General features: G+C 35.2%; 1 protein-coding gene across 3 annotated transcripts in view; it reads left to right on the plus strand.

The window, feature by feature from the left end:
• C4H1orf21 (chromosome 4 C1orf21 homolog) overlaps positions 1-22,273 on the plus strand; it is a 275,304-nt gene that overhangs the window by 247,518 nt on the left and 5,513 nt on the right. For all 3 annotated transcript variants that reach the window (XM_003767498.4, XM_031937024.1, XM_031937025.1), the window contains one exon: positions 2,624-2,684. In XM_003767498.4, the coding sequence (XP_003767546.1) occupies positions 2,624-2,684 (61 nt within the window). The remainder of the gene's footprint in view (positions 1-2,623; positions 2,685-22,273) is intronic.

A 22,273-nucleotide genomic window follows, 5' to 3' on the forward strand; every position in this document is an offset into this window, starting at 1 on the left:
AGTATATGATTTTAGAAAATATTTTGGGAAGATTTCCATCCCAAATAGCCAAACTGGGGAAAAAAATAAATGAGTTAATTAAAAGAGTAAACACAGAGTCAGCAAATATTTTCTAGGGGCTTCCTATTGCCTCCAAGAGCAAATACAAAATGTTAGATTTAAAATTCAAAGCCTTTCCTAACCTAGCACCTTTCTAGTATCCTTACCTCTTACTCTATGATCTAGGAACACTGGCCTCCTGCCATTTCCTCAAATAATGCACTCTATATTTAGGCATTTTCTCTGCCTGTCCACCATACCTGGAATGTTCTTCCTTATCAGCTTCTCTCTAGCTTCCTATGAGAAGCCTTCTCTCCAGCTCCTCTTATCTTCCCTCTATCATTATTTCTTGTTATAGAACTTATTTTGTATATTTGTTTGAATGTTGTTTCCTTATTAGACTGTAAGCCCCTTGAAAATCAGGACTGTCCTTTGCCTCTTTCTGTATCCTCAGCACATAGCTTATAGTACCTGGCACATAGTGAATGCTTAATAAAACGTTGATTGATAGATTAGTACCCACTAGGTACTAGGTACTCTAGACCAACGCTTCTTAAACTTTTTCTACTCAAGATACCATTTTACCCAAGAAGTTTTTATGTGGATATATAGGTATTTAAAATAGATATACAAATCAAACATTTACTGGTATTAAATCATAATTTTATGACCTCCACATTCAGTTATGATTCCATAGGATCATAGACCACAATTTAAGAACCTGGGCTCTAAATAGCTATCTAGGAAGACTCATTCTCTCCTCTCCTTCTGGTTCTTGGATATCTCCCTATGAAAAATTGGGAAATAATATCTTCTACCTCACAAGAGTATTGTGAGAATGAAATTATATATATATATATGCACCTATATGTAGGTGTGTGTGTGTGTATATATATATATATATATATATACACTTTGTAATTGTTTTGTACATTGTTAGAGATTATTATTATTTATGTAGTGCTTAATATATTCAAAACACTTTACAATTATTAGCTCACTTGACCCTCAACACCGCCTTGGGAAGTAGGTGCTACTATTATTCTCATTTATAGATAAGGAAACTGAGGCAAACAGGAATAAGTGACTTACCCAAGTGTCTCACAATTGTAAGTGATTGAGTAAGTGAGTATTTGAATTCAGATCTTTCTGACTCCAGACCTAGTGCTCTGTACCCTGCATTAATAAGTTATAAGTATTTGCTACCCAAGGAAATTGTCATTACTTTCCCCACAGGTAGCATGAGTTATATTTCTGTTCTCACTATCTTCTCAACCTCTGCCTATACACTTACTGAGTATCATGCTGCTTTCAGCTTTTCTACAATATACTTTTCAATGTCATTATCAAAGTTTATTTTCCTTTTGCAATAGACATACACACATTGGATCATATTATTCCATTTAGGGCTTCTCTAAGCATTTTTTAGAACCACATATGTTTATTTGGAGGCAGAAATTAACTCTCACTTCCCTGTAATGTTAATGCAAATAACTTCTGTAGATAAAAGGGAATCCTATCTCTTAGTTTTCAGGCAATGATAGAATCACATAGAGTATCTTTGAATTTTATTTTCATGTTCGTGAAATTCATGCTTAGTGGAACTTCTAAGAGTCTCTCCCTCACACCCCATTTTCAGACAGCTGATAAATCTTTTCAATTCTCAAAATTTCTTAATCTCCCCCCCTCTCTTTTTTACTCACAAAGCCATTTCCCTAGCTTAAAACCCCATCATCTCTCACTTAGATCATCAAAATATGTTCTTAATTTGTCTGCTCAAATGGTACCTCCTCTATGAGACTTCCTTCCCTTACCCCAAGTTGGTAATAACCCTCCTTTGAGATCATATTTGTAATTCTTATTTGAGGAATTCTTATATAACACAAAAGGTCCCCATATACTTTGGAAAAATCCTTGTATCTTAGGCTCAAAAAACAAAATCTAAAAACTTCACTAACAAGCAATTTAATGTGTTTTTAATGGAGTTATGTAGCTTATGATCCATGTATATAAAGTAAATAATGTCTATCTGTCAACAAGCATTAAAAATCTACTATGTACCAGGCACTTTGATAGTTACCAGGGATAAAAATGCATACTGAACCAGTCTCCTATCACAGTGTATATTCTACTGAGGAAAACAAGAACCTATAAAAACATATACAGGTATAAACTTAATGAATACGCAAACATACTGAAATACAAGTTTGAGAAGGGGACACTAGCACAGTTAAGATCAGGAAAAGCTTCAAGCAGAAGATGGGGACTGAGTGATCCTAAGAGACTCTATTTATTCTTTAAATAAGAAGTCAATTCCAAGCAAAAGAGATGACCAGTACAGAAAGTCACAGGGATGGGACACGGAGTGTCATGTTTGATAAATAGAGAAAAGACCAGCTTAGCATCTCATCATCAAATTCCCTTTCAAGCTTATAGTTCAAAAAGTTCAAAATAGAAAAGGGGAAAAAAAAAAGGCTACTCTGAATAATGATCCCTGAGTTTGAGTTGAATCAGAAGTTAATTTGAGGTTACTAATCTGGGAAACCTTTTGTTAATATGGACTTAATCACTTTTTGTGTTTCAGCATGCACATCTCTGAAAGCCAACAAGAATTCTTCAGAATGCTGGATGAAAAAATTGAAAAGGTATGAAGTTAAATAAATATTTCGTGCACTCTGAAAGGGAATACACTAGGACCTCTATTTTGTGCGTGTGTGTGTATGTGTGAATTAGGGTCACATTAATATTCAGTGACTTTCTTTTTTCCATAAATTACTACAGAACCTAGTTGTTATACTGATGTTTTTGTAAGGACATAAGAGCTGAGGGTTAAGGCAAAAAATCAAATGTGGCTATGAACTAATCTGTGGATTGTACAATCTATAATAATGGTCCCCTTCTCTGAGTACTCTCTGGTTTTCTCAAAATCTCTGGTTCAGTGGAAGCAGTTTTACCTTCAAGCCTTGATCATCTGTTTGTAGGACTGTGGCTTCAGGGCTTTCTACTTGTGGCGAATAATGTAAAAGAGAACAAAAACCAATTAGCCTTTGTCCTATAATCAGAGCTCACTTTAACAATCTGTTGATCATAAGTGTCCATGGAACATGGTACTGGCCTACTTGGTTCCTGCTATATTTACACTTGTGATCATTGTCATTACTAAAAAGCTTTAGAAAAATATAATTTGTCAATGCCTTTTTTTTTATATCACAGACATTTCTGATAGGAAACCATGTTCCACTCTATCTAGATTGAACCAACCATGCAAAGAAAAACAGTTAAACAAAGCCATCCAGTACAATTACCATATCTGGCAACATAAGACAACTTTCTGCTCTACCAAATATGTTGAGTTTTCTGTTCTGTGGGGCAAATATTGGTTTTTCCGTTACTCAGAGTTAGGTTTCCTTTCAGGTACCTTTTTATTTACATTGAAGTTATTTTATATGTTGTTCTCTTATAGCTACTTATTTTTCTTTAATTTTCTTATATTTCTTACTTATTTTTCTCAGCCTCCATTCACACAATTCTCATGTCTTTCTGAGTTTCTCATAACTATCATTTGTTAGTGCACAGTACCATTCCATTAGTCTTCTTCCACCATTCCCCAATCAATGGGAACCTACCTTGTTTCCTGTTCTTTAAATTGCTGCTTTGAATGTTTTCATGTATGTTGGATTTATAGACTTTTTAACCACCCTTATTGACTGTGAGGGCTATGAATTTTGCCAACATTTCACCAGACCTTTTCTAGATTTACTCTTTTGCCTGCTTAGATCTCTCTGGTACTTCCCAGATTCCCAGTCCTGATTTTGTCCTATTCTTATCCCATTCCCAGTACTAATTTTAGTCCCTTCTGGATATGTGGATCCTTAGTATAACATATAAAAATTATTGTTATTATTATTTTTAACATTTTTAATATATGCCAGGTTCTGTGCTAAGGACTAGGAATACCAAAGAAAAAAAAACCAGCAAAAGAATAGTCCGTGTTCTCAAGGAGCTCACAACAGATAGTTTGATACACTAATCCAAAGATAGCATTTTAATCCTGTTAGCAGAACACCTAATTGCATCAATGCCAACTTTAGGAATGTGGTTTCTGTCTAGAAAATGGAGCTTACCTAATCAACTCTGCAGAAACTAGAACAAATGACCTTGATCTTGTTTAGCACTTTGTTCTAACCATCTAAACAAAGTAGAATATAAAGTCCATTAAGGACAGGCATTGTAGTAAATTGAAGTTTGGTCTCTGAACTTCAAGATTATCAAGTAGATATATTTAAGAAACAGTTAATCAGTTTGGGATACTATGATTTATAGAACTGATATTTATTCCTTGAGGGGAAGATCTGTCCTTTAAATTCAAAATGTGGGGCAGCTAGATGGTATAGTGGTTAGAGCACCAGCCCTGAAGTCAGGAGGACTTGAGTTTAAATCTGGCCTTAGACACTTAATACCTCCTAGCTGTGTGACCCAGGGCAAGTCATTTAACCCCAATTGCCTCAGGAAAAAAAAATAAAAATAAAACAAAGCAAAAAACATTATGAATGAGAGAGCTTTGTTCCAACTTAATTGAGAAATTATCTCAGTTTTAATTTTGATTTCTATTATTCTCATAAGTTTCTAAGTTGTGATCCATAATTTCACAAAGGTTTTAAAAAGAAGCTTTGGATTTCAGTTATTCATGAGCAGTGCTTCCCACAATGAAATGGGAAAGCAGCTGCCTCTTCTCATTTTATGAACTACCAATATATGACCAATGAACAGTTCTACAAATTGTCATTCTAATTATAGCAATGTGAAGAATAGAGGAGGGTCATAGATAAAACTGAGTATATCTGACCTATTCCCTACAAGTATGTAAATACTTTTCCCTGAATATCTTAGTGTTGATTATAGTGAAATTTTGTGTTGCCCCTAGTGGATTAAGCATGGCTTTTCCTGGTAGAGAGGTGTAATTTTTATAAATTTTCCTAGAACAGAAAAGCTTGTCATTTCCGCCTACACTAATAATCTTTTGAAAGTAAAGAACAAGAAAAGGAGAAAGTGCCCTGTTACCTCTTAACAAAGTCTTCCTTTCTTTTCCATTTTTTTGCCTGGCTTCCTGGTAATAAATAGATTTGTTTGGTAGGCAGGACAGTTGTATAAAAATTTAAGCCAAAAATACAGTTTTTAAAAGTTTACAGAATATAATTATATTCTGTAAACTTTTAAAGTTTTTAAAACTTTAAACTTTTGTAAACTTTTAAAAACTTTATTATTTTATGAGTCATTGAAGACTCATTTTTAGAAAGTATTTCCAAACTATAATCCTACTTTGTTCTCTTAAGTGTGGAGGTTATTGCTCCAGTCTGATATAGGATCTTTTTCTTATATAGAAAGAAAAATAGGAATGCCAAGATAAAAAGCAGAATTTGTGAATTGACAAGTCTTGAATAGAAACTTTCTTTAGACTGCAAGTAATTGTAGATTGCATAAAAGTATGGCTTGGCAAAAGTATGGCTTCAGTCTCACTGGTTCCTGGATTTTTGACCAAAAGAATTGTGACATAATGTTACTCTAGCCTGTCCTTTCTTCTATCTTTTATTTTTTTTTTTCTAATCCCAAGTGTGGATATTAAGTAACCATTTTTACACATCTACTCCTATTTTATCATCATTTCTGAGAAGAAAATGTCTTTGAAATATTAGACTACTTCTTTTCCCTTTAACACTATTGCAGTGACTAAAAACAGAGAATTTCTATAGAAAACATCTCTTGTCTTAATGTTAGACCTTGAAACCTCATATCACTCCAGAACTTTGAAATGTGTCTGCATATTTCTATAAATGGCCTCCCTAGGTTTTTTCCATTCCCAAATGAAAGATATTCCAAAAGTCTTGGTATAATTTTAAACTTTATTTTTATGTTCCCTGAGTTTATTCTTTGTATTTTGAAAGACTGAATTTAAATGTATTCCTACACTAAAAAACTTAGACTCTAGTAGGAAAAAAAGATAACATTATTAGAGATGTGAACAAATTTGAAGACTGAGGAATGTGTAAATATGTATATATTTATATAATAAAGCATATATACATATATACAAACATGAACGAATATCTACCATAGTACGCTAAATTATGAAAAATTGAGCTTTGGGTTTTAAAATTTTATTTGCTCCACAATTTGTCACATAACTCAATTTCTTCCCCTCAGATCAATATGAAATTAGATTAAATGAATCTTGAGAGATTTAAACCAACCATTCCTTGGATTCATACCCTTTATTTGACTATTTATTATTTATGGGATACAGCTTGAAACTTGACCATTCATCCCTCCTTTCTGGATATTTCTGGTTTGCTCTACTCAAAACACTATTTTTAGCAAGAAATTCATGTAGTGATGATTTTTAGTAGAATCGTGTTAATTAGTCTTGTTAATTCTAATTCATAAGTAGGGCTGGCTCTGGGCCATAGCATATCTTTAGAATATTTAGAGAAGAATGATATGTAAGCAAATGAACAGTTTTAAAATGACTTTTTTATTCCATTCATCAAATACTTATTAAACGTCTATTAAGTACAGAGCATTATGTTTAGATATTCAGGGAAAGCAGTTAGATAAGACATAATCCATGCACTAAGAAAACTTAAGGGAAATGATGTCCAGGGAATTAAGGTCTTACCAACATGAGTAAGGGAATTTTTCTTACAATTAGTAGCATCTGAGTTGGAATATAAAGGGACTAAACAGATGAAGCTGGAGAGAGAAAACACTTTTTTTTAAAGAAATGGAACAGCACGAGCAAAAAGTATAGAGGCAGGAAAATTTGAGGTACCTTCAAAGGAAACTTTTGGTTTGATTGGAGAGGGCTTTATGCTACGTGTACCAGGAAGTAAATGAAGTAAGGCTCAAGAGGTAGACAAAGGAGTTTGAATTTTACTCCTTGGACGGTAGTGACTGAAATTTTTCCAGCACAGGAATGACCCGACTAGATCTATGCATGAAAAACTGACTTGTGCAAATAATTGATTACCAACTTAAAAAGAAAATTAAAAACTTCTAAAATCATTTTGCTGCCTTGTGCAATAATGTTCCAAGCTAGAGACTATGCTTTATACTTCTGTTGTGGACATGACTAAAGAGGAAATTCCCGGACTTAATTTCCTATGGTGCTTACAAAACAGAGATTATTACTCATTAGAAGAAATTCCAGAAGACTATATGTCTGGCCACTGAACAGATGTATTATTTGGACAATGACTGAGAACAATTCTTAGAGGATTCAGAAGAAAAACAATAGCATATTTATAACACTTTATGGTTTACAAAACTTGTTACAAATATCTCATTTGAGCCTTATAATAACCTTTGGAAGTGGCTGCTATTATTGTCCCCATTTTTCAAATGAGTAAACTGAAGCAGGGGTTAAGTCTCACAAATAATAAGTTTCTGAGGCCACATTTGATCTTAGATCTTCCTGACTCCAGGTTTAGCATTCTATCCACTAAGCCACCTAACTTCTCTAGAAAAAGAAGTGAAGAAATCTCATGAAATGAAAATAGAATTAAAAAAAAAACACAATTATAAGAGCAAGAAGAAACGGAAAGGCAAACTGTGCATGAAGACAGAAAAGGAGGTTTATGTTGTGATATCTTTACTATTTCCCTGGTCCCACGGATATTCTTGGTTGATACCTGCTGACCCCAGAACCAAGCAGAGAAATTTCTGCAGGCTGCAGCATACCCTGAAAAATGTACACATAGCTCCAAAAGGCAGACAACTCTTCTTACCTTTTACCAGTAGATAGGGAATTCTGGAACTGCTGTATATATCTTGGTACTTGGGGTATTAATGAGTATTGATAGGGTATTCGATTCCCTCCCCTTGCTGCCCCTTTGTATATGGATAAGGAGGTTATTCTCTTACTTGATAATTCTCCCTTGTTATATATAATATTTTATGTCTTTAATTATATATATATTATATATATATATCTTAATTAAATATTTTTTGCTACTGAATGTGTAAATATAATGTGCTAATATCAATGGAATCTCAGACCATAAATTACAAAATTACTTACAATGAATCTTGGGAAAGTACCAAAAGGGGTCAGAGTCAGGATTCTCAGAAGTTTTAGGATTATAGTGTTTTTTTGACCCTCCCACAGTTCCAGGCACACAGTAAAAACACAACAAATACTTTTTATTGATTGATCTTTTCTTTGCCTTACAGCAAATCTTACAACATCTCTGTTTTTTAAAATACTTTATGTACTCAGAAGGCATAAAACACATTTCTTTATAAAATGTTACATAATTAAAATATTTAACTGAATTGGATTAGCCTCTTCTTAACACTTCTACCCTAGTTTTACAAAAAACAAAATTTCTGTTTTAGATCTATTGTTGCTATTTGCTTGAGTCATATCACTTACTAGCATGCAGATTTTAGCTGAAACATCAAACTTTAGTTCAGATATTTAACTGGTTAGTGATAAAAAGAATTTCTGGCTTGGTTTTATTATCTCTATTCATTTAAAAAGAACTTTTCAAATAACTAGTTCCTGGGTTAATAGTTCTGATTAGTTTGCAGATTCCACTTTATCCCTAGTGTTTACTGACAAGTTTATAATTTTACCTGATGCAGATCTTCCCCTTCTACCTTGTCTTCTTTCTGGTCTTTGATATGTAAATCTTTACCTTCACCTGCTGCCCTCTGTGAGATTCCATTGTATCTGTCATGTTTTTGTAATTAAGGTCTATATAAGGCTTTATTCCAGCAAACTTCAGTTTTAAGCTTCAGGTTCTTGAAGCTAGGTGTCCACATTGACTTTTATGCACTTATGCAGAGACTGGTCTATGCTCGAGCATATGACAAATCAGTTATTGAAATGTTTCTGCATGTTGTATGATTGGCAACAGTACTTACCAAAGAATCCTTGGGCAATTTTTTTATGTCACTCTCAATCAGTTAGATTTTACTGTATTGAATCTAAATTTCGCATTCCCCTTAGAAAGTAGACCAAAGATATGTGACTTAGAGTAGTCAGCAGGCAAACCTTGTCATTCGGGTCAAATGTTTAACAGATAATTAAGACAATATTTAATAAATACTATGAAAATAGGGATAATTGATCCTGGGAAAGCACTTTAGTCTTTTGCTCTTTCCTTATGATCAATAAGTAATCTAAAATCAATAGGAAAACCAGCATTTCTGTGATCTATTACCCTACTGTAGTCCCACTGATTTTGATGTCCCTGAACATTTGTTGCTTTCTATAGCAAAGCGGCATAATAGATAGAACAGGAGACCTAGAATTAGGAGGACCTGAGTTCAAATCTAGCCTTAGATATTTACTAACTTTACTGTGCCTCAGTTTCCTTATTTGTAAAATGAACTGAAGAATGAAATGACAAATTCTTCCAGGGTCTTTGCCAAGAAAACCTCAAAAGGGGTCATGAAGAGTCAGACATGACTAAAAGACAAAAATAATTGTTGTAGTTATGAGAGTTGTCTCATTTTATAACTTTAAAGGAATCTCCTTAAAAGTTTATAAAGAAGAAGAGACAATTTTATGAAATAGTCCTCAATAGAAAAATGAAGTTAATTACCCTTTGGCAATACATGTTTGATATAGAGGGCTTAGAGCAAAGATACCTATGTTCCAATATTCTCTGTACTACTTACCAGCTGGATTACCTCAGACAAGAAATTTTTCTGATTCACTGGCTTTGATAACCCTGAGCTAATAAACATTTCTCCTACCTAGTTACCTGCCAGATGCCACTTGGAGAATTAGACACGTCATTCTTTCCCTAACATTAATCCTGGTGCCAATTCTGGTACTAGTTCTGGTATTAGTCTTAATTCCTTTTGTCCAGCCTGGACTTCAAGGTATTTTACCATTATTTAGGGATATCTGCTGTTTTTTAAAATTAGAAAAACTGAATTAAAACCCTGCTTTTTTGCCATATATTAACTGTGACAAATTTTTTAACTTCACTGGACCTATTTTCTTGTCTGTAAAATGAAAGGATTAGAGTAGACTAATTAGACTGAGTTCCTTTCCAACTCCAAATCTGTCATCACTCAGGAGTGATAGGTCAATGTGGCAAATGGATGTAGGCTCATTTGGAGAAATCCTTAATTCCTTAATCGTTGAAGCTATCTCTGAGTGGGCAGGGCTGTCCTGGGAGATAGCAAGTTTTCCCTTGCTTTACACTAAAGCTTTTCAAATTTAGGTTAGATGACCATTTATTAGTGAGGTTCTTCAAGGTATTCCTATTCAGGCACAGGCTAGACATTGGATAACATCCAAAGACTCTTTCTATGCTTGAGATTATATGATCTGTATTAAAGTGTGGCCCCAAGGAGGCCAAGGATTTAGGAGCATTTTCTAGATGATAGTTTATGTAGGTCGCACCAAAGTTTTAGAGTTTGTTTTTTTCCACTGTAGTTTTAAGTCTCCTTAGACTTTACTTCTACTTAGAAGCAGTACACCAATGGAGGAGAGAGGGGGAGAGAAAAATATCCACTGTAACTAAGACTTACCCAAACTAGCACATTAGGGCTTCTCCCTTTTTATGCTGGATGAATCTAAGTTTTCTTTTGTTTCAAAAATTGGTCTACAATTACAAAGAAATAGAAACCACATAATGATATTCTCTATCCTGGTTAGAATTCAATATAGATGAGCCCAAATATATGTCAGGGTTTAGTAAACAGTTATGGAATGAGCTGGTTACTGTCACCTTGACTTGGAAATAATTTCTCTGGCATAAAAACTGCAATATCAAGGTTATGGATCTCATGGCTCCCTGGGCTGCCACAGTCTGCTCCATGCCCAAATGCCTCCAACGTCCCTTAACAGCAAATTGGTAAATGCAAGCCATGGTTTCAGGTACATGCAGATGCTTCAGCATAAATTTATTCCTTCCCTACTGGGGGGAAAAAAAAACTCAAGCATGTACTCTTTGTTTAATAAAAGGTATTTTGCCCATATCCCACCCATACACCGCCCCCCAAAACAGCTTCTCTCACACAACTGTGTGATTTGGCAACTAGGTATTAGGTATATAGCATAAAGAATATTGGACTTGAAGTCAGCAAGACCTGACTTCAAATCCTACTTTGGATATTTTAGCTCTGTGATCCTGGACACATCAATTAACCCCTCTCAGCTGGTTTTCTCATCTTTAAAATGGGCGTAATAATAGCAGCTACCTGACACAGGGTTATTGTAAGAATAAAAGAAGATCCTTATACCATGTAGATGATGAGGGTGGTGATGATGAAGATAACAGAATGTGGCCCTCCTTGGTAAATTTTACATAATATGACATGAGTCATCAACTGCAAGAAATTTTAAAAAGATATGACCCAAAATTTTCCCAGTTTATTTGAAAAGACTATTGTCATTAGAAGGATTCCATTTCCTATATACAAAAGTTTACATTTCAATAGTACCTTCACTTCCTTCAACCTAGATCTAACCTAGTGGATAAGAATTTCTTCAGTGTCTCTTAAGTTTTCAGACTCTTTCTCTAGTTCCTGCCTTTATTTTTATGTAAGACCAAGAGAACCCTCCTTTGATCCATATATATCAAAACAAAATGAGGAAAAAGATGCTTTCAATCTGATGAAGAGACAATGTGTTTTTCCTCTGTAATTAGAAACTAAACAAATTCATAAAGCTTTAGAGCTGAAGTGAACTTTAGAAATAATCTTAGCCCAACCCTTTTTTTATTATCGTTCAATTATTTTTCAGCATTGTTTGACTTTATGAATCCATTTGGGGTTTTCTTGGCAAAGATACTGGAGTGGTTTGCCATCTACTACTTCAGCTTATTTTACAGATGAGGAAACTGAGGCAAGTAGGTAAATGACTTGACTAGGGTCACATGGTATAGATATAGTATCTGAGGTCAGGCTTGAACTCAGGAAAATGAGTTTACCTGACTCCAGGTCCAGTGCTCTGTGTACCATATGGCCTCCCTCTCATTTTATCCATGGAAGACTAAGTGCCATATTCAATATTTTATATATAACAAGGAGCAAAACTGGAACTGAAATACAAGTTCTCTTGTTTTCCATCCAATGATCTTTTCACTTAAGAGTATGTACCTTTCATTCTCAAAATTCTCTGGGTGCCTCAATATGATTTTATATATATATAATCTTATTATGTTCTAAATATGTATTTATATGTGTGTAGAGATATATAGACATAGCTCCAGGGAAGCAATTTTTACAGTCTTGTTTATAATAAGGACCATCATAGTATCAATTTCCTCTCTAATCTCTATTCCTTTCTTCCGCTTTTCCTTCTCTTCCTTTCTACGGAAGATGTTAAATCTGCCAGTCTAATTAGGTTATAATTACAAGGGGAAGGGATTGTGTTCTTTCTCTCTTTTATCCATTGTCAATGTCTTCTCAATAGTAAGAGTATTTTTAAATAGTAAGAATCTTCTTTCACTGTAGTGAAATAAGATTATATACTGGTCACTAAGAATGGCTGCTTCACTCTCCAGCTGAAAGTAATTAGGCCATGGGAGAGAAATCAGGTATGAAGCCTAAAAGAAATGAATACCCCAAATAGCAAATATATCCCTAGGGCCTACAAGGAGATCACTTTTAAGTGACTGTACTGGGTCCTGCAAAAAAGCCAGATTTAATGCTCTTTCCACAGTAATACAAAAAGAGATATAATAGTAGTCCTTGGGGAGCTTATAACAAAAATAAAACAAAAAGCTGACACTTGTATAGCACTTTGCAGTTTGCTCATAGGCAACATGATGATGCTTTCCCATCATGGCCATGGGGAATAATAGCGTAGTTCAAGGTTGCTGATGATGTCAAGGTGCGGTAATAGTAAATTAGTTAAGAATACTACCCATCTGTAAGTTTATGACAAGATATGCTTGGATCGAGACTCTTCTAATATCAGAATTATAGGTCTAGAGTTGGAAGTAACTTAGAGACCATCTAGTTTAACCTTCTCATTTTTATCAGGAGGTAAGTTAAGACCAAGAAAGTTAGGTCATATCCCTCTAGACAAAGAAAGCCTAAGTGAGTTCTCTAGCACAATGGATAAAACTTATGGCAAACTTTTGGGAATACGGGAATAGAGTCACATAGTATGTGCAGACTTAAATAGGTTTTGATAAATAATCTTTAAAGGGAACTCTCAATTGATGAAATCACAGATCTAGAAAACACCTAGTCAGAATGAATAAAATGTACTCAGAGACTGATATGTAATCTGTCTGCCAGAGAAAAGTGGACACGTTGGAAAGTAATGATTAATAAGATTGGGGCAGACATGAGTTGAAAGCCAGTATTAGTATAGTCTAAGGAATTTAAATTAAGTGTTGTGGGGCTAACTATAGATCTTTGAGGTTGAAAATATTTTTCTTTCCATGCATTTTAAAAATTATAACCTTTTATAAAATGTTGTTATCTTATCATGTGTCATGAGGAGCTGAGACTGAGTACCATTCCAGACCTCATATTGCATAAACTGTAGTCTTTAATTATTACTCCATTTTCTTGAAGATATGTTCATTACCCCTTTCGAAACAGAACTTGAAATAATTTGTCTCTTCCAAAAGTCCTTCCCTGACCGGTGTCAGCTAATTTGTGTTGTGTAGCTGTAAGATCTTTGTGACCAGATTCTGACTTGTTGTGCTTTTTTTTTTCCATTGTTTTAAAGTACTTTTCTTTGGTGTTTCATAGGCACATACTTTGTTTTCCCAATTAGTTCACTAAGTACTAGAACTGTATCTTTTTTGTGGGGAGGGAGAAAGAGCATTTAGCTTGTAGAACCAGGTTAGGATCCCAACATAGCCACTTAAAGTGACCTTGGTGAGACAAATAAGCAACAAACATTTATTAAGCTCCTACTATTCCAACGATTTAGCTAAGTAGGGTTAATAAATCCCTACTCACAAAAAGTTTACATTCTAACCTCTCCTGCCTTGGCTTTCCTCATCTACAAAATGAGAAAGTTATATTAAATAGTGATTTTTCAGGTCCTTTCTAATTCTAGAATTATGGCTCTCAGGCATCATAATGCTTTACAGAGCTTTCTACAGATACTTACTTGTGAACTAACTGTGCATTAAGGATGTTATGTGTAGTAAACATTTGTTAGGTACCAGCTATGTGCCAAGCACTGTACTAATTCCTGAGAATATTTTTTTAAAGTCTCAAGAAGTTCCTGTTCTCAAGAAACTCTCAATCTAATGGGGAAAACAATACACAAACAAGTATGTGAACACAAGCTATATAAAGGATGTGGTGGAAATATTATAGCTACACCAACACTGAGAGAGGGATTGGGAAAAGCTTATTTACTGTAAGATTATGTGATGATCAACTGTGATGATCAACTTGGATCTTCTCAGCAATGGGGTGACTCAAGACAATTCCATGGGATTGGAATGGATGGGATGGAAAATGCCATCTACATCAAGAGAGAGAACTATGGAGACTGAATGTGTGGATTGAAGCCTAGTATTGTTTGTTTTTTTGTTTGCTTTTTGTTTCTCATAATTTTTTTTTCTTTTGGTCTGATTTTTCTTGCACAACATGACAAATATTTCCTGTGTTTAAAAGGATTTGCATGTTGAACCTATATCAGATTGTTTGCTATCTTGGGAAGGAGGGGATATAAAGTAGAGATAGAGAAAAATTTGGAACACAAAATCTTACCAAAAAGAATGTTGAAAACTAACTTTATATTTATTTTTTTGTGGAAATAAAATGTTATTTAAAAAAGCTTACTGTAGAAGAGATTTTTAACTGTGATTTGAAGGAAGATGGAGATTGGAAATGAAAAGAAGAGCATATAGTTTTGGGGGACAGCCAGAGAAAATGCCCAGAGGCAAGAGAAAGAGTTTTACCAGTGTCCATTCTAGCTCCTAGACCCTATTATAAGATAAACTATGAAATTACTTTTTTTTTTTTTTTTTTTTTTTTTGCTAAGGCAATTGGGATTATGTGACTTGCCCAGGATCATACAGCTAGGAAGTGTTAAGTGTCTGAGACAAAATTTGAACTCAGGTCCTCCTGACTTCAGGGCTGATGTTCAATCTATTGTACCACCCAGCTGCCCCAAAATTACTTCTTAAAGTCAACTATTATTACTTTTAGAAGGTGTTAAACTCACAATTTTAGCATTTAGAATTGAGCGCACATTTGGCAATGTCCTTTCTTCCAAAAGGCTTTGGAGATGAAGGATCATTTCATAGGCAGGAATTCATTCAAGCAAGAAATATACCCCATAATGCAATTGAAGGGCTCTCAGAATCTGAGACCCATCCAAAGCAAGGTGTGGGACTAAAGTGAATTATACTGAGTGATATAATTTTCTCTCTTTTTTTTCCCTTCTTTGTTTTATGTAAGTGAAATCTCAAGTAAGATGAAAACTTCAAGAAAACTTAATTAATTTCAAGAGCAGCTTTGATTAACAGTATCTTAAGTACAAATATTCATCAATAGGCAAAGTTCCAAAATAAGAGTTTAAAAAGTGTTTTGAGCTTATACTTACAAAATAAGTTGCTATAAATTCCAGCATGTGATAGAGTTAATTCAGAACAGATTATCCTAAATACCATATGTGGAAAGAACTTTTTTTGTTAAGAGGCAGCTAGATTATAATTTCAGGTTTACCAAACCATAATTCAAACTAAACTGTTAGAAAATAACCACACTAACCATGGGGTTTTAGGTTAACATTGGCAGGGACCTTAGAGGGCATTTAGTCCAACCCCCATTTTATACATGTGGAGTGCTCTGCCTAATGTCATATAAATAGTTAAGTGGCAGAAGCAAAATTCAAACTGAGGTCCTCTGGCTAGAAATACAACATTCTTTCCAGCAAAGACTTTAATTACTATATATTTCATTTAAAAGTTGTCTATTTATGCTGCTTGGCATTTTAGTATTGAAACTGTATTTACCTTGGCTCTCTTGGGAAGACATAAGCAGGCAGATTCCAAAGTAGGGAACCAAATCAATCCCTGTTAAAACTAAATTATGCTACCCTTTTTTTCCTTTAACTGAGCCAAGCCATGATATAGCCTAGATATCTTAACAGGTACTCCTTTTCAAACGAGAGTTTGAAAGAAACTAATCTGTATATGTCTTGTCTCTGAATACCACCATCTAAGCAGTCCCAAAAGTTATACATTTCTTTTCCTAATGAATTTCACCATCATGGCATTTTGCTGTGAGGTCTTTCCTCCCACTCCTCTACCTCTTCTCCATTAGGACTAAACCATCATTGTTCACATCATTGTAGTTAGAAATGTTGAAAACCCTCCCCCTCTCCCTTTTAAAAAATATTACATTTGGTTAGTTGATCCTTATTCTGTTTCTTGTAAATGAAAAGTTCTTTTGTCACTACCGTTATTTCTTCTTTCTTTGTGTGTCAGGGATTCATTCATTTCTGGTAGGCACACACTCCCTTCACCATCTTGGAATGCATCCCCTCCATGCCATAGTAGGTGGTCTCATGAGTTTCTATGGCCCTCATCATAATCATTATTACTGTGTAGCCCAAGAAACAGTCAGTGGCTGTCACACTCTTGAGTCTCATTACAAATGAGATCTTTTCCAACTGAAATAATAATGCCTGAATCTAATTAGAATAAAACTCATTAGAGTAGTTGATTGCCATTAATGCCTCTATTGATTTTCCTAATGAAGTAAGCAGAGGGAGGAGACTTTAACACAGCACCTAATTATTTCTTCCTTTTTTTCCCCAACATTTTCTCAGAACTGTTGTTATAAATGTGTTGTTTGGGCTGTTAACTAAAAGCAGCTAAAAAGTGCTTCTTAGGTAGAGATTGATGTGCTGTCTCCAGCTCTGAGGTGGGGTCTGCGCCTTAAAAAACAAAAACAAAAACAAAAAAACACTATCTTACTAGCCATACTAGTAAGATAGTGGGGTTTGGGGAGGGGTTTTTGTTATAGTAATAACAATATATATACAATATATTGTACAATACAATACAGTCAACAAAATATATACATTAACAATAATAGTAATAATATAGCCATGTTATTAAAGGTTTGTTTTTAGTTTTGACCTGTGATTTCATCAATCTGGGAAACACTCCATCCTACCCCTGCCTTGCACCTTCAGAGTCTGGATATTTGGGAGGGGGGCGTCTTGGTCCATGTGTTAGAAACTTGAATCCAGGTCCTGTTCATGCCAAGATCAGCTCTGCCATATGCTGTAACATTTTAATTTTATCCCTCTAATTTTACAGTAAGACCGAAAAAATAAAGCCTGACCTGTAGACATTGTTAATATCATATAATCACAAAATGTCATATGCCTAAGAAGGTATCTTATAGATCATATAGTCTAATTACCTACCCCCTTTTCTAGATGGGAAAAATGAGCCCCAGAATTATTCATTGACTTATCCAAGGTCAACAGTGATGAATTCTAAACCAGAGCCCAGTCCTCCAATTCTCAAACATCACTCTTTGCACTGTATCCTGCTGCTTCTCTTGGCTTTGAATTTTGTGCCTTAGGGCTTGAAAATGCCAGCTGCTTCCCATCACACAGTGCCAACGCTGTAGCTTCACGACCATTTTTTCCCCTTTTTCTTCCTCCTGCCTGTTTATTCCAGTTCCTAATCACAGATGCCAAGGGAAAGAATGAAATGAACTTGGTCTAGTTCCTCTGGATGAGAAAAGAGTTTAAATGCAGGAGATTCTTCTAGAGCTTCAAATTCATTGTTGTTTCTAAGAGTAGGAGCAAACTCAGAGAGGGCTGGCTGTTGATTTGTGTTGAAAGAAAGGGAGATTGCCCATTGAAGCCCTGCATCATGTCACTGCTGCAGTAATTGTGCCTGATTAAATCTGGCTGTAGATTTCATCCCAGAAATCCTGTGATCTTCCAGGTATGTTTTTAGTCAAAATGGAAGTGTACGGTCATTACCCTGACACACTGTCTGCCATTGACGTTATCCTCTCCACTTAGGGGAGGGCTCTGCAACCATCCACAGTTGAGAATGGGGATTTGTAGAAAGACCAGTGGGCTCGGCATCAGAAGAGCCGACCATAAATGCTGCCTTAGGAAATTACTAGCTGTGTAACATTGGGCAAGCCATTTTCCTTCCCCCGAGTCTTTGTCCATAGAAGAAAGAGGGTTGACTAGATCAGGAGTTCTTAATCTTTTGGGGTTATAAACCCTCTGACTGTCTGAGGATGCCTATTAGCCCTTTTTAAGAATAATGCATTTAATGCATAAAACAAAACAAAACAAACCATTACAAAGGAAACCAATTATATGTTATTTCTCTATCTTACTGTAGATCTTCACAATAACCCAAGTAATGGAAGGATTATTGGCCTCCATTGACTGGAACTCAGGGAAGTTAAAGGATTTGCCCATTGCCACCAAGCTCATAAGTAGTAGAGCTGGGTCTTAGGCTGTCTTCTGACTCCAAAGGCAAAAGCTCCTTCCCCTGCATCACAACCAAATGCACTAACAGCTCCTTAATACAACCCTTCCTTGTCCAACTTATTAGGGGATTCCATTCTTCAAGCTTGCTGGAGTTTTGTGAAGACTTTCCTTCCAGAAAGTCGCCTTTGAATTTGGTGAAGTTAACCAGTGTATGCTTTGCACAAGGAGGTGATTGTGCCCCATGGTCACTTATTCTGAATGCCTAAAACATTTTTCACAAAGAGTTCTATTTTGTGTTCTCCTTTAAAGGGGGATGGGGAAGAGAGAGGAATTGCTAGGGAATAAAGCTAGAGAAATTGCTATCTTCAAAACTGGCTTTCCCCCTACCTTCTGCCTTCTGATAGTTGGTAGATTTAAGGTTCTCTTTTTCATCACAGGTTTTTTTAATTTAAATAAGAGATGAAACCACCATTGCAAATACAGACCCGTCACCCTCAAAAAACCAGAATGAATGAATAACACTATGCTGTTCTGCAAGGCTAGAGTAATGCTTTGTGCTAGAGGCTGTCAAAGGAACCTGCCTGTCTTCCCTCCAGGTGGCTGAATTATTCCTTCCCAAAACCTTGTTGGTATTTCATATGTTTGTTATATTGCTCAGGAAAACTACAGAACAATCCCTGGCCCTGCTGTTCTATTTTTCATAATTTTCTTTCACGATCTCCATGGCTGCAAACCCCCTTGCATTCCCTAAAATTATCTTCAATTGCATAGAATTATGGCAATTATTAGAATGGAAATGCATTAAGAATCTGGAATTTAATCAAGATAGGAAGCTTCTGATAAGGAAGAAAATCAGACTTATTGTTACCATCTGTGACTTAGCAAATAAATACTAAATTGCTACTTAAGGCACAGAATAGTTCATGGAACTAGTGAGTATTGGCAATGGTATATTAAAATCAAGTCTTTCTTATATCAAGCCTAGCACTCTATTTGCTTTTCATTTATATTATTGGTAGTAGTAATAATAATACCACAATGTTGATTAAGCTAACAATTTCTTGAGAAGCAGCATGGTCTTATGGATACGGGGATGGCCTTGAAACTTTGTTCAAATCTTGTTTCTGACGCTCTCTGATGATAGGCAAATCACTTAACTCTCAGTGTCCCCTGCAATAACATAATATAATATAGCATGTTATAATATAGTATTCTATAATATAAGCCCATAAATTGCAGAGGAAATAACCAATTTTTCACTGACAGAAGGAATTTCTAAACATAGAGATGACAGTTCTAGACCACAATACTAATAATAATTTCTTAGAAGCTGCTGTGATCAGAAATTCAAAATTACAGTCTTCTTGGTTCATATGATTTTCAAAAGATAAAAAAAATATCATTTGTAATTGATAATTGCAGCTGTAATTCATACCCCTACCTGCAACTATGATTCATATATAAATTGGGTTACTACTTTTTCTGGTGCACATTTATGTATCTCCATATGTTAAAATTGTATATTGCTCCCAAAACTGTCCCTCATCAGAAACATCTTTCTGGCTTGCTGAGACTTAGTCAACTTTGAAAGTTTTAATGGGAGCTAGAATGATATGACTTTTCTTATGGTTGGAGCATTATCTTTAAAACTGTTATGAAGCACATATTCATAGAGTAAGCAGGAGCTGAAAGAATCATCTTCCTGAATTCAAATCTGATACTTACTATAGCTGGATGACTCTGGGAAAGTTACTTATTCCTGTTTGCCTCAGTTTCCTTATCTGTAAAATGAGACAGAGAAGGAAATAGTAAAACACTCCATAATCTTTGCCAAGAAAACCCCAAACGGGATTATGAAAAATTAAACATAACTGAAATAACTGAATAACAACAAAAGTCACATGATAGTTATTTAGAAGAATATCACTTCTGCCCAAGATGCTTTAGAACTGAAATAGAAAATTCATGGCATATTCCTTCACTTAGAATGTCTTCTCTTCTCTCTGGAAAATCAATATCTTCCTTTCATTCAAAACTTTTCAAATTCATCTCATCAATGAAGGCCCTTCCCAGATGATTTCTCCCTGAACTTTCTAACTGTACCCAGGAATTTCTCTGTAGTTCTATTCTCAGAATTGCAGATAAAATTAAATTTATGGGAAAAGATTTTAGAGGGTTTCTAGTGCAGCCCCCTCATTTCACAGATGAGGGAACTAAGATCCAGACAAGGGAAATGACTTGCCAAAAATCACACAGATGTTACCTGGCAGAGGCCAGACTTGAACCCTAACCTTCTAACTATATATCTAGTCCAGAAGGAACAGTCTTGTGTAGCCTGTGTCTGAATACAAATCCTTTCTTTACCATACCTGGAAAATAGTCCTATGGTCTTCACTTGAGAACAAAGAAGTGGAAATCCCACAAACTTTTGTGACAATCTATTCCACTTCTACATAGCTCTAATTATTCCTGGGTTCTTCTATGGCATGATTCCAATGACCTTTTATACCTCGGTTGTCCTTTTCTGGAAACTCTCCAGTTTATTAATGTTCTTCCTAAAATATGGCATGATCCTGACCACAATACTTGAAATGTGTTCCAACATAGACAGAGTATATAGCAAAATTACTAACTCCCTTACAGTAGAGTCTGCCTTTATTGATGTAGGCTCATATTTCCATATCACATTATTGGCTTTTTATGAACTGTGAGCCACCAAAGCTTCCAAATACTTTTCAGATAAACTAGCCTTGCATCGGTGACATTGATTGCTTGAACCCAATTTTACATTTATCTCTGTTACATTTTATCTTAATTTCTCCTCCAAGTCGTAGCCCATCAAGATAGTTTTGGATCCTTAACTTTGCCCTCCACTGCTTCCCCTCTTTGTGTCATCAACAAATTTGATGAACATTCCCTCTACACCCAAGTCATTGACAAAAAATTTTAAAGAGCTCAAAAGCAAGCACAGATCCCTTGGGATATGCCTCCAAAGACTGATGCCATTCAACCTGTTTTGAACTAATTTCTTTGAAGTCCATACCTTTCTATCTTTTCCATGAGAATAGAATGAGAGACTATCCCTTCTGTTGCTAAATTGATGTTAATTATGTGTACAGCATTCCCTTGATCTCTCTAATGGCTTTGTTAGAAAAAGGAATAACTTATTCTTAAGGAAGCCACACTGGCTTCTTGTGATCAAAAAGATGTTCCCCAACCATCTATTTCATGATAACATTCTAGGATTTTGCCAACTTTTTAAAATAATATTCACCTTCTTATACATTGTATTCTATCCAAAGTTGACTACAGAATTGCTATTCAATCTCTCACCTCCATGTATTTGTAGAAGTTGATTCCTAGTGTCTAACACACACACACACACACCTTCATTTCTCTGTCTCAGAATTTTTAATCTTTTTTCAAGACTTAGATCAAATGCCACTCCTACTATAAAGCTGTCTCTGTTCTTTCTGTTAGTGTGGTCTCCGATGTCACTTCCTTACTCAGCCAACTCCAGTGGTTCTCTAGTACTACTAAGATCAAAAATAAATTCTTCTATTTGCCATTTAAGGACCTCACAGCTGAGCCCCCAACCTGCCTTTCCAGTCTCATTATGCATTATTCCCTTTCCCACTCTTTACATCCAGCCAAACTGGCCCACTTTCTCCGACTCCCACACAACACTCCTCTCTCTCATCTCCTTGCCTTTGGACTGGAGGTCATCTAAGCCCAGAATGCACCATCTCCTCCTGTCTGCCTCTTAGAATGCTTGGCATCCCCTAGAATTGAGTCAAGTACAGCTCTAGACATGAA

This window comes from Sarcophilus harrisii, chromosome 4 (assembly GCF_902635505.1).
Source record: "Sarcophilus harrisii chromosome 4, mSarHar1.11, whole genome shotgun sequence".
In the NCBI taxonomy this organism is placed as follows: domain Eukaryota; kingdom Metazoa; phylum Chordata; class Mammalia; order Dasyuromorphia; family Dasyuridae; genus Sarcophilus; species Sarcophilus harrisii.